The following is a 15,433-nucleotide window of genomic DNA, read 5'->3' as shown; positions in this document are numbered from 1 at the left end:
AGCTATCGGCACTATTGTTATTTTCGGATATAATTAATGATTTCAAAAATATAGCTTGCTAAAATAAATGAACGGCTGCAAATTTAGAAATTGAAGATGACCCTCTAAAATTGCACTTTGATAATTCAATATTGAATAAATGCAGATTTGATCCACTCAATTAGAACAAATTGCCCGAACTTGCATAGATTTCATATCCTTAATTAGTGATGAGATTAGGTAAACAATGATCCTTAAGTGAATGAAGTCAATGAATACATGAGTTTGCAACTCTCAAGCTCCAACCGACTCTCAGAAACTGATGGAGTCTTGTTTAAAGGTTGTCATTTTGATGGTTATTCAAGGTTTTTAAACACACAGACAAATACTGTCACAAACAATCAATCATTTTCTGCAAAGTTTAAACTCACTTCCAGTAATTGGACCACCCAACTACCACAGTTAACAACCTGACATCAACATCTGAGTTGTACACTCATGTATTTGATGTATATATACATATTTCACGTGGCAGAAACCCATTCAAGGTTGGCTGCAAGTGAAAGATGGGGCGAAAAGCAGAGGATCCAAAATCAGTGAGGCACAGAAGGAAAGGGAGAGACTGAAACTCTAATTTCAATAGTAGTAGAAAGAGACCTTGTAGAAAATAGAGTCATACATTGCTTGCCCACTCCAAACCAACCCTGCTCTGTTTCCACACTCCGTTTTCTTCCATTCCCTTTTTCTTTTTTCTCCTTTCTAAATTCCAATTCCTTTACTCGCCGACACAAACAGTGACTCAACACATAGTTCTCTTCTTCCTCTTCTTCTTTCTCTCTTAATAACTTATAAGCTTCGAATCTCCATCTCACTCTCTGAAGTCTCTGCCCCACTTTTTGTTTAATGGCAATGCAGCCCTGCCTGCTACTTCTTCTTCTTGTTCTGCCTTATTGCTTTTCTTCACTCACATTGGTCTGCGGGTCCGTGGTACTATTGCATGTGCCTCATTGCTAATCGCCGCCGCGTTGAGACTAGTGCAATGGCTGGTCGCCACTCTGCTCAGCTGTGCTCTGTTACTCGTCTTCTCATTGAGTTTGTGTTGTTGAGTTTGGTCTTTGTTGCTCTGCCTAGGATTATTGGCACCACTGATGATTCTGATGGTACTTCATTTGCTTTTAATTCGTTTTTGTTGGTTTGTTCATGTATAAAGATTTGATCTTTGATTTTGGGTAGGGTGTGATCGATGGATTCCGTGAAGGGATTGTGTTGTTTGAGTTTTGACTTGTTGGGTGTTTAGTTTTGGGGTTTGTTAATTTGCTGAAAGATGGAAACTTTTGACCTGGTTTGGTTTCTGGGAAAATATAATGAAAGCTTAGAGTTGATTTGGTTGTGGGAAAGATGAAGAATTTACCATTACTTGGTTAAAACTATTAGGTTTATTTCTCACATAAGGATCAAAGTTGGATTCTTATAGGAAATGGGATTGGTTTTTGAGAGTTGGTTCTTGTTGTTTGCATCGTAGTTCAAGCTCTTCAGGTTATGTACACCTCAGTAAACAGTCCCCCTCAGCTAACTAATTGGAAAAGTAGTGGCGGCGATCCATGTGGAGAGTCATGGAAAGGTGTAACCTGTGAGGGCACAGCTGTTGTTGCAATGTATGATTTGTAATTTGGTAAATGTGGCTTTGATTTTTATTCAAAAGCGTGATTGGTTTGGGAAGTGATAATGTTGCTTATTGTTGTTTTAACAGAGAGGTTGCTGGATTAGGACTCAGCGGAACTATGGGATACTTGCTTTCCGACCTGTTATCATTGAGAAAATTGTGAGTATACTATTTACCCGGTTGTCTTATGATTCTTTTTGGATTTTTATGGCACTTACATCAAATTCCCTCATTGTAATCGGTTTGTTCTTTTTGTTCACCAGTGATCTGAGCGACAATAATTTGCATGATACAATACCATATCAACTACCTCCTAATCTGACGAGCCTGTAATGTTCAACCACTGTCTTCACTCTCTTGGTTGTAGAAGTTATTATGAAAATTAACTACGATACTCAAAATGTTTATATAACCTTTTTCCTTTTATGTATGTGCAGAAATCTTGCAAGAAACAACTTCAGTGGGAATTTTCCATATTCCATTTCCACCATGGCTTCCCTGAATTATTTGTGAGTTACTTTGATTGAACTCTATGAAGTTGTGGTTGCACATTAGGCATTTTAAATTCCTGACTTATTTTTAACATTCAATGGTTTTAGGAATGTCAGCCGTAATTCACTATCCCAGTCAATCGGAGATGTTTTTGCTAATCTTAGCCTTGCGACCTTGTAAGATAACTTACTTTTCCACTTCTTTGTCATAAGTTTTCTGCTAGTCTAATGTCGTGGACGTTTTAACTGCATCATTTTTTCAAGGGGCCTGTTGTTAGTGTCCATCACATAAAGTCATGTTTTTGTTGTGTCACTTGAAGTGTTGGAGCTTCTACTTGCACCCGATTATTGTTGATGCACACATATATTTCTATTAATATCACCTATACATAAGTTAATGGCCAGCATATTTTACCATCTAGGGATCTATGTATGAACAACTTCTCTGGTGATATACCTGCTTCCTTCAGTTCATTGTCCAATCTTTCTGCACTGTGAGTTTTCTCAACTGCTTAAATTTTAGTTGTCGATCTTTATGCCATTTTCATTCATTCGTATTGACACCTCAATTTGTGACAGCTATATGCAGAACAATCAATTGACAGGTTCTCTCAATGCCCTTACGGGGTTGCCTTTGACCACTTTGTAAGGATGCTTCTCCTTTATTCGTACTTAAAATTCTACTGCTAATTGTGAAATAATGTCCTTGTGTTGTATTTTGAACAGAAATGTTGCCAACAACCATTTCAGCGGATGGATTCCCCGAGAGATTAGTTCAGTTCATACTTTTATGTAAGGTCCTTATCTGTTTAATGCAAATACTGTGTATTCAACTTTCTCAGCATATGTAATTAAGCTCATAAAGTTGATATAGATATGATGGAAACTCCTTTGACAATGGTCCTGCTCCTCCTCCGCCCCCATATAAGCCGCCTCCCCCAGGAAGACCCAGCAGCAATCGCAATCATTCTGGACCTGGTACACGTCCACTGAGAACTGATGGAGAATCATCTAAATCCAAGAAAGGATTGACCGTTGGGGCTTTGGTGGGAATCATTGCGGGTTCTGTTTTTGTTGCTCTCATTCTCCTACTAGCTCTTTTCTTTTGCATGCGCAAAAATAAAAGAGAAGGCAGTGTTGCAAGACCTTCAAGAGGAAGTCTCTCTGTTGGCACAAATAATGGTAGAACCTTTTTCCTCTCTTTTATTTTCCAAATTGCTTTTAATTTGAAAGTTTGATTGGAAATTACGCCCAAGTGGGCATGTGAATTCTTTCCTTTGCTCTTCTTTCTTATTTATATTTTCAGCCTATGTGGTTTCTTTCAAATCAGTTTTTTGAGTTCAAGTATGCAAGGGTAAAACTTTCAAGATACTTTAAATTTTCTCATTAACACTTTGGAGCTGAATAGTTTTCCCTGAGCATCCTAGTTGTATGCATGCTGAGCATCCTGTTCTATCTTGCAGTAAATACTGGGATGCAAGAGCATAGGGTGAAAAGTACTTCTGCTGTAACTGATCTGAAGCCCCCACCGGCTGAAATATTGGTGGTTGATAGGTTGCATGGAAAAAACGGATCCATAAAAAGAATAAAATCACCTATCACTGCTACTCCTTATACTGTTGCCACTCTCCAAACAGCAACAAATAGCTTCAGTCAAGAATTTCTTGTTGGTGAAGGTTCTCTCGGTCGTGTTTACCGAGCAGAGTTCCTCAATGGAAAGGTAACTTTTTCTTCTTCAAAATCAAAACTGTATGCTTAATGTAAGTCTTATAGTGTTCCACTATAAGAGAATGGTGGCTGTCATTCCTTTAGTTACGCCACTGGGAACTGTGGTGGAGAAATTTTTTGCATCAGTACTGTCTCACTACACTCAGACTCCCAGAGACATTAAAATTGATGTATGCTTTGTCATGTACTTAATTTACGCGTTTCATGCTGTGTGGAAAAATCTAACAATGTATTGCATGATGAGTTTGCTGAGTTCAAAGGACATGTCTAAGTCTATATCACCAGCATAAGCAAACAGTTAAGCTTAATCTGTTAATATATTACCTACCATCATTAGACTCAGATCTTTCAGACCGATAGATCTCCAAAAACTCTTGTTAGTTCCTGGTGTCAGTTGCTGATTGTGGTCAACAATATTCTGGCCCTAGCGGCTCTTACTTATAATGGGATTTCACTTCTCCTGCAATACCAACTGCCAGTGGTACTTGAACTAATTGTTTTTGTTGCCTTTTTTTAATGCAGATAATGGCCATTAAGAAAATAGACAATGCAGCACTATCTCTACAAGAGGAAGATAACTTTCTTGAAGCTGTTTCAAACATGTCGCGCTTAAGGCATCCAAACATCGTTACTCTGGTCGGATATTGTGCAGAACATGGACAGCGTCTTCTAGTCTATGAGTATATAGGAAATGGAAGCTTGCATGACATACTTCATTTTGCTGAAGATGGCAGTAACACACTGACGTGGAATGCCCGTGTTAGGGTAGCACTTGGCACTGCTCGAGCTTTAGAGTATGTCGATCGACTCTCTCTCTCTCTCTCTCTCTCTCTGTTAATTGGCCACAAATATTTCCTGAGTTAGAGATTCTTCTGCCAGGTACTTGCATGAGGTGTGCTTACCTTCGGTTGTACATAGAAACTTCAAGTCAGCTAATATTTTACTTGATGAAGAGCTGAATGCCCACCTATCTGACTGTGGTTTAGCTGCTCTAACGCCAAACACAGAGCGACAGGTACATTAATGAAATTGCATTGGTCTAGTGGATTTCTGAGCAATTTTAAGATCCTTCATGATTTTTCCATATGCTGGAATGAATAACTTAACTCACTTTATGCCTCCCAGGTTTCAACTCAGATGGTGGGCTCATTTGGTTATAGTGCTCCTGAATTTTCCTTGTCTGGGGTATACACTGTAAAAAGTGACGTCTACAGCTTTGGAGTGGTGATGCTTGAACTATTGACTGGTCGCAAGCCTCTAGACAGGTATATCTATGCCAGATTACTGAATTGTCAGCTTCATGTTTTTCTTTTCCTGCGACTTCAGTAATGTCTTAATCATTTTCTTTTTATATTCTCTTGCTATATAGTTCAAGGGCAAGGTCAGAACAATCACTTGTAAGATGGGCTACTCCCCAACTCCATGATATAGATGCTCTAGCAAAAATGGTTGATCCTTCCCTAAATGGCATGTACCCTGCGAAATCTCTTTCCCGCTTTGCTGACATCATTGCCCTCTGTGTTCAGGTATGTTTGATGTTAGTGCTAACTGCTACTGCCAATATCTGTTAAAGGTGTAGTGTAGCTGAAGGGTCAAATCAACTAGCTAGTATGTTGCTTATCTATGCCTTCCACAGCGGCTTGATATAGGTTACTATTGATAAAGACGAAGTTACTGCTCATCAGAAATACTTCAAATGATTATTATCCTGAATATATGACTGGAACCTGGTATGGAAAAACATCTGTGCCCGACAGGGCCAAGAGTCACTTCTTTGTTTCTTGACTTTCTTCTCTTATTCACAATGGGGAAGAGGTTTTTACGGAGGGATGGTGAACATTTAGTATGCCATGAGGGCGATGAGATTTGATCTTCTTCTCATAATGTAACTTGGAATTTGGTGGATCTCACTGAACTTTACTCTAGTTTCTCTTCTATTTTCTAGTTTATGATTGAACTAATTAAATAAATGTATGTTCTGAAGTTTTCTTTCTGAGTCGTAGCACCTTTTTATATCAGATTTCTCATACTTAATATTTTCTGTTTTATGTAGCCGGAACCTGAATTTCGGCCTCCCATGTCTGAAGTTGTGCAAGCACTGGTCCGCTTGGTGCAGAGAGCTAGCGTGGTCAAAAGACGTTCAAGTGATGAATCTGGTTTTGCATACAGGACCCCTGATCATGAAGCAATTGATATGTCATTTTGAGTGTCCATGCCATTCTTTTTCTCTTATAACTATTTCTTTAGTATGTGGGTTGCCATTTCACACTCAAGCTAGCATGGCGAAGGAGACATGTGCATTTGCAGCCGCACCAGTCGGTAATGTTGTCTCAGTCATCTTAGACTTTTTGACAGTAATGCAGTTTGGAGTGGCCAGGGGACGAAACAAAGGGATGACGAGGAGCATAAAAGATGTACTCAACCTAGATGGAAAAAAGATTTGTAATTATGAGTCACATTCTGCACATAATATTTATGCCTATATAAACACATTGTCAAACACTGCATTGCAAATATTAGAATTTAACTTATCGATACTTTTACTCTTTCAGCATTCCACATCTCATCTAAATTATGTGTTGATAAAATCATATTATGCGACATTGGTTGAATCATACAGAAATAAACATAAACATTGAATCGGCCATCATCTAGCTATATGAAAACAATTATCATCTTGTTTAAGAATTTGTGTCATCTATTATCAATAACATCAAGTTCCACCCACGCATCCATATGCAGTACCTTGCCACTGGCAAAGAGTTGTATTCATGTTCCATCTTCTCGGCTTCCAACAATATTGTATCCGCCAAGGGAATGCGAGTCTCGACCGGAATTCGCAGCAGCTCTCAAAGTTTGTTGGACAGGAGAATACGTTGCAGGTCTCTAAGCGTGCGGTCGTTGGGATAAAACTGGAGCTCGATGGAGGAGTGAATATAGTTTTCAGTCATTTCTTCTTGGTCCACAACTTCAGTAGCGCAAAGGCGTCCCAATATGGCCACGAAATTGATAAGAAACTTGGGACATAGCAACGCTTCATCAGATTCGACAAGAGCTCGAAAAGATGTACGACAGGAAATGTCGCCCACCACTTCAAAGTAGTCCGTGGACATGGCCACATGTATGTTTAGTAACAAGAAATAACAAAAGATGAAGGATATGATCTGAACGTACTCCTGATATATGATAAAGCTGTCTCTCGTCACTTATACTGAAAAGGAACGGCTCGAGCTACTAAATATATTGGTAGCATTACCCACCGTCCTTAGGTTCCCTAGTTGCTTGAGGAATGAGGATTCCAATCTTCGCAAGCGTGTTTGGTTTCCTTCTTGATTTGCTTGATTAATTTGTTTCCTTGTCCTAATTGGATTAACAAAAAAAAGGGGGCCCAAACAAACGGTCTGGTCATAGAGCTCCAGGCTAAGAAGCACGGACACGCTCCTCAACTGTCGTATCGCGAACGTTGGAATACGCCTAAATACGCTCGGACACTCGTATTGTACTCTGAAACGGACACGCAATAAGGCAAGATACGCATGTTATCTTCATCATTTACGTTTAAAGAGAAGAAAAAAAACACATCAGATCGATGAATCCCACCTCTTCTCGGATCTAAGCCGATCTTGACCTCGTCTGGGATCGAAAAAGATTATCACCAAATCTAGAAAAGCTAAGGCAAAATACAAGCAATAATAAAGAAATAGGGAACTCTCCACTAACTGCTAGAGCTAGAATACAGAGGGTTTCACCCAGTAAACAACAAGCCGAGAATAGAGGCAAATTTAAGACTTCGGCAAGGGAGGACCGGTCAGACTATCACTGCGCAAAACTGAGACAAGGGACATAGGAGGTTGTGAATTCCAAGATAGAGGACCCTCACTCCGACTAGGTAGCATGGTAGCTAAGTGAGCTGCTCTGCTTGCTTTTCTTAGAGACCAATTCCAATTGCAATGGTTGAAGTTGGCTTGTTTGTGGAGAATATGATTCATGATTTGGTAAGATCTTCAATGGCTACATCTAGATCTCTATGGAAGCATGCTTGCGAAAGCGAGAGGGAAATGGTGAGGGAGAGGAACTAAATCATGATGTTGATCAGTTGAGGATCCAGATAAAATGAGAAGGGGGGGGGGGGGGGGGGGGGGGGGGGGGGGATGGAAGAGAAGAATCAATATTTAAGGGATGGAAGAGATAATTAGCTGTGTTTCCTTTTCTTTTTCCATGCACTTTCGCACCATATTTTTTTGATACATAATTATTATTTTGTATATGTGTGAAGAAAAAATTACAAAAGAATATGTTTGACAGTTCAAAATTTTTGAAACTTTTAGGTGCTCCTTTTGTAGTAGCAGACCTCTCTCTCTCTGATAGACGCAAAGGCCATGACCGACGACGATCGCCAGAACCCTAATATGGAACGTCCGGAAGATCCCCGAGTGGAAGAAACCGCCGAGGACGACGAGGGCAAAAACCCTAAGCAGGTGATGAAGCGCCGAAGGGAAGAATCCGACAGATCACGGTATGCTTTTTGTTTACCCATTTAGGGTTTTGAGCCCGATTTGCTTGCTTTTCGATCAAGTAAAATTACTGTATCCGAATGTTAATGGATTCCAGATCCTGTTCCTGGTCATAAAATTCAGCACATTCTCCAATGCTGATGAAATTTTTGACGTATCTGGTTCACATCTTACTGTGCTTGAAGTACAGCGTTTTCAATGTGAAAACATAAAATCAAAATGGACGTTAATTTAACTGACTAACTTTACCTCAGATATTCTTTCTTTTTGCTGGGAATTTGTTGCCTTGATTAGTTTTCGTGTAGTTGGCTCAATTTGTTACAATCCTCGCAGGCCAGCTCTATGTCAAAAATACCTCAAGGTGAAAAAAAAAATTAGAGGGCTCTAAGCTGCAGTCTTCTTATTTATCTTTTTTGTAGCCCCAGATTTGAAATTATGGAATTGTGAGGTGTCCGTGGTGAATGTGCAGTGGAGACGACATAGCCGTAATGAGGCTACTTATGCGGGAGGCCTATCCACACTTCTCCTGATACTCAGTTAATTTCGATAACGAAATTTCTTTAAGGGGGTAGAGTGTGAGCGTTTGCAAATTCTTTTTTTTTTTCGGCATTGTTGTCACATTAACCGACATTTTTTCGAGATGTCAAATTTTTTGTTTATCATTTTTGTGTTAAACTACGTGTCGTCGCGAGCGTGGGAGTATTCGCGGAATATTTGTTCGACGTTCGGTTATTTTTCTACGTATTTACAAAATTTACGATTGTTTAAGTCGCATTTTTAGATATGACACTTTTTACATTTTTAAATATCAACTATTGATTTCCATCATTTGATCTCCTCTCCACCGTTAAATTAAAATTAAAATGAGAGCCTAGAGTGGGCTCTCCCACACACAAACCTCTCTCATTTTCTTTTTCTTTTCATTCTCTCTTTTCTTTCTTCTCTCTCTCCCTCATGCGTCCCTCTCTCTATTCTCTTTGTTTGAAATAGAGAAAGTCAGAGACTGCGACCTTTAACCGATCGCGTTGCCGCAATCCGACCACATCAGGAATTGCCACCACCGCCATTCTCTCCCCAACGATCTCTACACAACTCGGTCATAGCATGTGAGATTTGAACCGATCTATGTCTCTTCGAAATTAGAGGCCCCAGGCGCAGCCCTGCTTCGCCTTGCCCCAAGGCCAGCCCTGAATCCTCGTATACATGCAAGCAATATTCGATGATATAGTTATGTTATACAATCCTCGTATACATACAAACTTTGATTCTTCAAGCTTTTTGCATCTCTCTTTTTATTGTTTCTTTGCAATGTAGCATGTTGCATTTTTTTAAATCCTTTTTGCTCTTTGGTGATGATACTATTCAATATTGATGTACATCTCTCTCTCAGTGAACTTAATCCTGACCATATTTGGAAATAGATTTTCATTCAAAATATTTTGATAGCATGGATATTGGATTATTTTATTTGGTTATTCTCTTGGTGTTTTGTTAAAAGCGTCAAGATATGGAAGGCTGGATTGCGTGACCAATCTGTTTCTCATTCTATCTTTCTGTTGGTTGTGCTTGGTTTAAAATCGATCATGGTCTCGTAAGACGGTTTCGTATTTAGTGTTATCTTACACTCTTACATGCATGGTCACTAAATAGTAGATAGTCGGTAATTATTATTTTTTCCTTCGGAAAAGGGAGAGTCAGTTATTTTAATATGAGAAGCATTTAATTTTTCAGCTTTCATCTCAGATTCAATCACTACTAAAAACTTTCTTTGCCTACCATGTTGGATGGCTTCTTGATACAATGAGTAGCTTACGTTCTGGCTGTTTTGCTTCTGTTGAACAAACGTTTAGATTGCGGTTCCAAAGGAGAAGTTAATGCCAAAGAAGTTAGCGCTGCAGACACAGATGATTCTTCAGAGTGCTTATCAGGTTGGCGTGATGCCAATGAAGATGATGGTGACCATTGTGGACATTGACACATTGTTATGATTGTGTTCCCAACGAAGTCTGCAAAAGTTGCGGTTACATAAATGGCCACCCTCCGGGTGAGGAGGAACATTATAATCCATTGAAATGTTTATTTTGTGGTAAAGATGGTGATTATGCAAATTGTGTGACTGGTCCGATCCTTGAGTTTTTGTTTAAGGATAAGCAGAATCAGCAGATGATGCTTTCAAAGGGTATGGATACTGGTGGATCGGTTGACTGGTAGTGTTCAGCTCCCCGTGCCAACTGATTTGCAGAATGCTCAGAACAAACTTTGGGGATGGTTTGATAAATTTGTGCTTCAGTGAAGGACAATGTATGTTTCCCTTATGAAATTAGTTGACTAAAGCAGTTCTATTGTACTGCTGAAGTTTTGATTGAACTCTCCAAACGTGCAAGGGCATTTATCTATCATCCAATCTCTGTCACATGCTTTGCAAACGTAGTACACATGGCAAACGCAGTACTCAATGAAGTTAAATGATTTGTATTGATGATTGGAAGGTTGGTTCAATTTACACAGTACAATTGAATCGGTAATAATAGCATGTTGGCTACAAGAACTATGTCACTAATGTCATGTTGCACATACAATCGTTGCACCGTGGATATCGATAAACACTCCTTGCCCTGGGCCTTGGTTGCACATGTTTGGTCTGTCTAACTGCCTTTCTTACTCTCTGCTCAAACACACGCCATTCAATACTGGAGTTCTTCGAAAAAATGCTGGCAAGCCTCCGTTTGTTTGGTCGTATTGTTGGAGTCAGGCCTCCACCATAGTATATGCGAAAACCAGATACCAAGGATGATAACTGACTTCCAGAATCAGTCATTGCAAATGCATCAGCAGCGGTGCAGCCTATGAAGTCCAGTGCTGCTAACTACAAAAGAGATATAATTCATGACCATAACATTCAACCTTGTTTTCCCAGACAAGTGTCCCGAAACAATCCACATTCATAACTAATAGCACTCTAGTACGGGTAAGTTTTTAAGCATTTAGTTACCTGAGATTTAAAATTCTTGAAAGGTTCAAGTTCAGCGGGTGTAAGCAAGTTTTCTTTAGTCACCAATTTAGGGTACAAGCTTGTTAAAGCAATCATCCTTGATCTCCCTCCATATATCTGTGACCCTGCCACAAATATATGTGTCTTACGCTTGAAACCAAGAGCAGCAAGCATAAGCACTGCTTCTTCAGGTGACAAGGGACACAAGCCTTCTGACCTCAGTACTGCAGGAGTAGGTAGCCTGAAATAATAGAAAAGTTCGATCAAACCATAAATCAAGCTCATACAAACGGGGGAGGGGGGAAACCAACCAAATGACATAATGCATACGTTTTAGTCTTCTGGAGATGTACCAATGCAGGGAAATGTATTGCTCGAAAAGCTTCCAACTCCTTTTGCTCTGCATCTCCTCCGCCAAATTCACACAAAGAATGAGCTACCATGTCAATTTCAAACCTCAGGTGTAGCGCCAGATACTTGGAAACTTTCTTAGCAGGACCTTCATTTTCTTTCTCGATTGATGCTGCATATGGACCAACTAAATAATGATCCAGTGGTCCAGGATGACTTTCACTGTGACGTAACCTTTGAAGAAGTAAAGCCCCCGTTTGTTGTATCTTGGGAACAAATTGCAGGGAATGAAAATTACATCTGCATCGAAGTCTCTAGATGAAATTCTCCAATTAGGAAGAGTGGAAATAAAACGTGGTAGGCAAAGAATTAGCTGGGACTTGGTGATAAAAAGAATGAAAGTTCGATATGATTAATGCAGTTAAAAGCTTATTATGTACCTGCAACTGAAATGGTATAGGATCAAATGCCAACCGATTCCCAAATCCAAGAAAATGTACAACTCCATTTTTAAGTAGAATAGGAGTGATATGTTTCAAGTAAAAGCTTGGCTTTGCCTCTTTAGGGATGTCTGCATCTGTCACCTGGAAGAAAATGTAGCAATAAGTACAGACCCAACTCATTACTAAAACATTGATTTATTGGTCTGGAACTATAAATTTGTGGAGGGACTTACAAGACTGCCAATAGCTTCCAGATCTAATGACTGCAGTTCCTTAGGGAGTTCCTTCACTATCCGAATATCAGGACTCAAGTAGTTAATAAAATGATCCTCCTGATAGATATCGCTGAATTGACTATGAAATTGTAGATAATACAATATGTTACAAGAGACCCAAAGGTGTCTGCCTTCACGTGAGCAGTAAGTGATTAAAGGAAAGCAATTAAACATCACAGAAGGCATGTAAGAGCCGCTAAAAAAGTGATTGGGAAAAAAAAATCTAAAGCAACTGGAGATGCCATGAATAAGAGAAGCAGAAGGATTTGGGCCTACGAACTTGTATACCTACAGGCTACAGGCCAAAATATGTACTTAATGTGCAGATGAACAGTACCATTTCAGCCATCAAAGACAAAAGTGACTGCATAATAAGCTATTAGAGTAGGCCAAACAACTAGCTGAACCCAATCAACCCATTTTAAGTTTTGATGCTGAGTTAAATTCAGTTTTAGTCAATTTGTTCACAAAAACAGAGAATATTATCTGAGCAGAAGAAGGAAAAAATAGTTTACCTTACATCTCTCCATATACTACTATACAAAAATTTGGGAACAACCAGGGTTGCATTGAGTAATCTTGCAATAACAACAACATTGCAGACCTGTAGCCAAAAATTAATAACTCTCGAGTCATGAGTAATAGAAATGGAACTCAAAGTACAGTGATGAGTTGATGACTAGGTACAAAATTATGTAATTTGGAGAAACTCAATCTTCAAACAGGAACAAATGCCTTAAACATAACTTACCCCAACCCGCTGCTGGTTCATTCCACCATTTGCAGTGACCATGATATATCCATTTTTTCCCTCTATAAGAAATCACAAAAAAATTGTCACTAGAGCCAGTTCCTGATCTTTAGCACAGTAGCACACAGTCAAATTCAAGAAAGAAGAATTTGCCTGACCACATGTCCACATGCATACTGAAAGCAATGAACTAGAATGTTTGTAAGAGAGAGAGAGAGAGAGACCGTTGGGTTCCCAGCTACGTTGGTCGGCACAAGGTTTCCAAGAAGAAGCAGGAACAAATGGCTCCTGCCACAAATCTTTTGGCTCGGGCTTACTATATCCCTGAACCATATCAAAAAATCACTGAATCAGGCAAAAGAGCCACACCAAGGGGTCAGAACCATATGTCATGAATAAGTACCTCAACTTTATAAACTCATATACCAAACAAGAGAGTACCTCTGCCAAGGCATGAGCAGCTAACCCCAACAATCTTCCATACTTACCTTTCGCTGGCCTTTTCCCTTTACCATTTTTTTTCCACTTCGCCTGCAAGCATAACAAAATGAAATCAAAGTAACTTCGGGCTAGTCTAGTAACCTTCTCATTTTCAGCTCCCATTTTTACATTTAGCCAAATGTAAAGAACGAAACTTTTTCATCCTTCCTTTAATCACTCATAACCCAACTCCCTCATAGTTACCCTCTCTATCTCACCATCTACAGTATTCAAAATCTCTTTCTTACAACTCAAACTATCTCAAATCCTTTTATTACCATATAATTCATATATAAAGGAAGCACCTTTACCAAAACACTAAACCAATAATCTCTTTCTTACAACTCAAACTATCTCAAATCCAACACACTACCATATTTCTTCTTATAAAAGTAACAACTTTAAATCATAACTAAAAAATGTAGCTCAAATCCAATACAAGGGAGCCAACTTTACCTGAATGGTCACCGATACCGGCGCCGGAGACGATGAAGACTTGCCGGAAAACCAAGACTTACTATGAAGGCGGTGATCTTGTAGCCTCAGAAGCATGACCCAATTCATAACAAAGTAGAAAACAACCAATCCAATCACACCCACAAACCCTTTCACTCTCTTCTCACTATACCAAGCCCTCTCCGCTCTCCTCTTCCCTGATCTCCTTTGCACACTAAACCCTTCACCCCAACACGACGTCGTTTCGGAATCCGCATCGCCGAACCTAGTGCCGGGTCGGGGCGAGTGACCCGGAGATGACTGGCGGCTCCTCGGAGTGCCCGACCGGAAAAGGAAGGAGCTGCTAAGTCGGGCGGCGTTGGGGTCGGCCTGATCTGAATTGGGCCCGTGGTCAGATTCGGATTCGGAGGTGTCTTGGACGGCGGTGAGGGACATGGTTTGTGCTCCGGGTTGACCCGGAAAGGTGATCGGAGAAGAAGAGAGGAACTGAGAAAGCTAGGAATGTGGGTTGGTTTGGTTTGGTTTGAGCTGGGGGTTGCTAAAATGGGAGTGGCCACTTTGCCGAAAATGGAAGGCCCGGAGTTTGTGGGGACTTGTCCGACTTCAATGTGCGATATATAGTCCCTATCCAGAGTGAAAGTTCACTCTGAAGTTTCAGAGTCAAGTTTCAATTTTGGCACACTTTTCGGTCAAATTTTTTCAGTATAAGCGATTCAATATTTAGGTATGCTATTCAAGATCATCTCTACAAAATTTCATCCAATTTGACAATGATTTGAGCTTTCAAAATTGAGATTTACACGAACGGTTCACGTTGAACAGTTTTAATTCATTCATTGATTTAATCTAATTTCAATACCTTAACGATGTCTGAATTAGATGAAATTTTGTAGAGATGATCTTGAATAGCATACCTAAATATTGAATCGCTTATACTGAAAAAATTTGACCGAAAAGTGTGCCAAAATTGGAACTTCACTCTGAAACTTCAGAGTGAACCTTCACTCTGGATAGGGACTATATATATATATATATATATATATATCTTTTTGAAAAATTCTAGTATCCGTATGTCATACATCTCTCATCCGACGGTTAATATTATTTTACGAATGAGATCAAAAAATAATATTTATTTTCAACCATCAGATGTGAGATATATAACATACATTTATATATACTAAATTAACTCCAACTTTTTGTCTCTTTAGATTTTAGTTTAGGAGTCCGAGTACAATAGAGCCCCAATAGCCAATCATAATTTTTCTGAGTTTTGGAATTTCTTGATAAGTTTCTTTTAACATTGTTAG

At 39.4% G+C, this 15,433-nt stretch overlaps 2 protein-coding genes across 2 annotated transcripts; one reads left to right on the top strand and one right to left on the bottom strand.

Moving 5' to 3' along the window:
• Window positions 1–777: 777 nt before the first annotated feature.
• LOC126789461 (protein STRUBBELIG-RECEPTOR FAMILY 8) lies at window positions 778–6,398 on the top strand. Its single transcript, XM_050515613.1, has 16 exons — window positions 778–1,139; window positions 1,502–1,634; window positions 1,730–1,801; window positions 1,906–1,971; window positions 2,080–2,151; window positions 2,242–2,310; window positions 2,556–2,627; window positions 2,713–2,778; window positions 2,860–2,925; window positions 3,008–3,315; window positions 3,597–3,853; window positions 4,384–4,655; window positions 4,741–4,876; window positions 4,987–5,126; window positions 5,231–5,387; window positions 5,915–6,398. The coding sequence occupies exons 1-16, from the start codon at window positions 977–979 to the stop codon at window positions 6,065–6,067; spliced, it is 2,202 nt and encodes a 733-aa protein (XP_050371570.1). The 5' UTR covers window positions 778–976; the 3' UTR covers window positions 6,068–6,398.
• Window positions 6,399–10,832: 4,434 nt separating this feature from the next.
• On the bottom strand, window positions 10,833–14,627 carry LOC126786063 (O-fucosyltransferase 15). Its single transcript, XM_050511767.1, has 10 exons — window positions 14,124–14,627; window positions 13,629–13,718; window positions 13,412–13,511; window positions 13,188–13,249; window positions 12,952–13,040; window positions 12,395–12,515; window positions 12,159–12,302; window positions 11,698–12,032; window positions 11,368–11,608; window positions 10,833–11,241 (listed from the first exon to the last, which is right to left on the bottom strand). Exons 1-10 carry the CDS (start codon window positions 14,556–14,558, stop codon window positions 10,924–10,926), a joined length of 1,935 nt encoding a protein of 644 aa, XP_050367724.1. The 5' UTR covers window positions 14,559–14,627; the 3' UTR covers window positions 10,833–10,923.
• Between the last annotated feature and the right edge of the window lie 806 nt (window positions 14,628–15,433).

Source organism: Argentina anserina, chromosome 3 (genome assembly GCF_933775445.1).
Source record: "Argentina anserina chromosome 3, drPotAnse1.1, whole genome shotgun sequence".
NCBI lineage: Eukaryota > Viridiplantae > Streptophyta > Magnoliopsida > Rosales > Rosaceae > Argentina > Argentina anserina.
Note: the sequence above shows the minus strand (reverse complement) of the source record. Positions and strands in the feature narration are given on the sequence as shown.

What these genes read in the sequence shown, in the direction of transcription:
- LOC126789461 (XM_050515613.1), top strand. Translation starts at nt 977, where the DNA reads ATGTGCCTCATTGCTAATCGCCGCCGCGTTGAGACTAGTGCAATGGCT. An exon ending in CACCACTGATGATTCTGATG is followed by an intron (nt 1,140 to 1,501) that starts GTACTTCATTTG and finishes TTTGCATCGTAG; the next exon opens with TTCAAGCTCTTCAGGTTATG. An exon ending in CTCTGTTGGCACAAATAATG is followed by an intron (nt 3,316 to 3,596) that starts GTAGAACCTTTT and finishes TCTATCTTGCAG; the next exon opens with TAAATACTGGGATGCAAGAG.
- LOC126786063 (XM_050511767.1), bottom strand. Translation starts at nt 14,558, where the DNA reads ATGTCCCTCACCGCCGTCCAAGACACCTCCGAATCCGAATCTGACCAC. An exon ending in CATCTCCAGAAGACTAAAAC is followed by an intron (nt 11,609 to 11,697) that starts GTATGCATTATG and finishes CTATTATTTCAG; the next exon opens with GCTACCTACTCCTGCAGTAC. An exon ending in TCAAGAATTTTAAATCTCAG is followed by an intron (nt 11,242 to 11,367) that starts GTAACTAAATGC and finishes TCTCTTTTGTAG; the next exon opens with TTAGCAGCACTGGACTTCAT.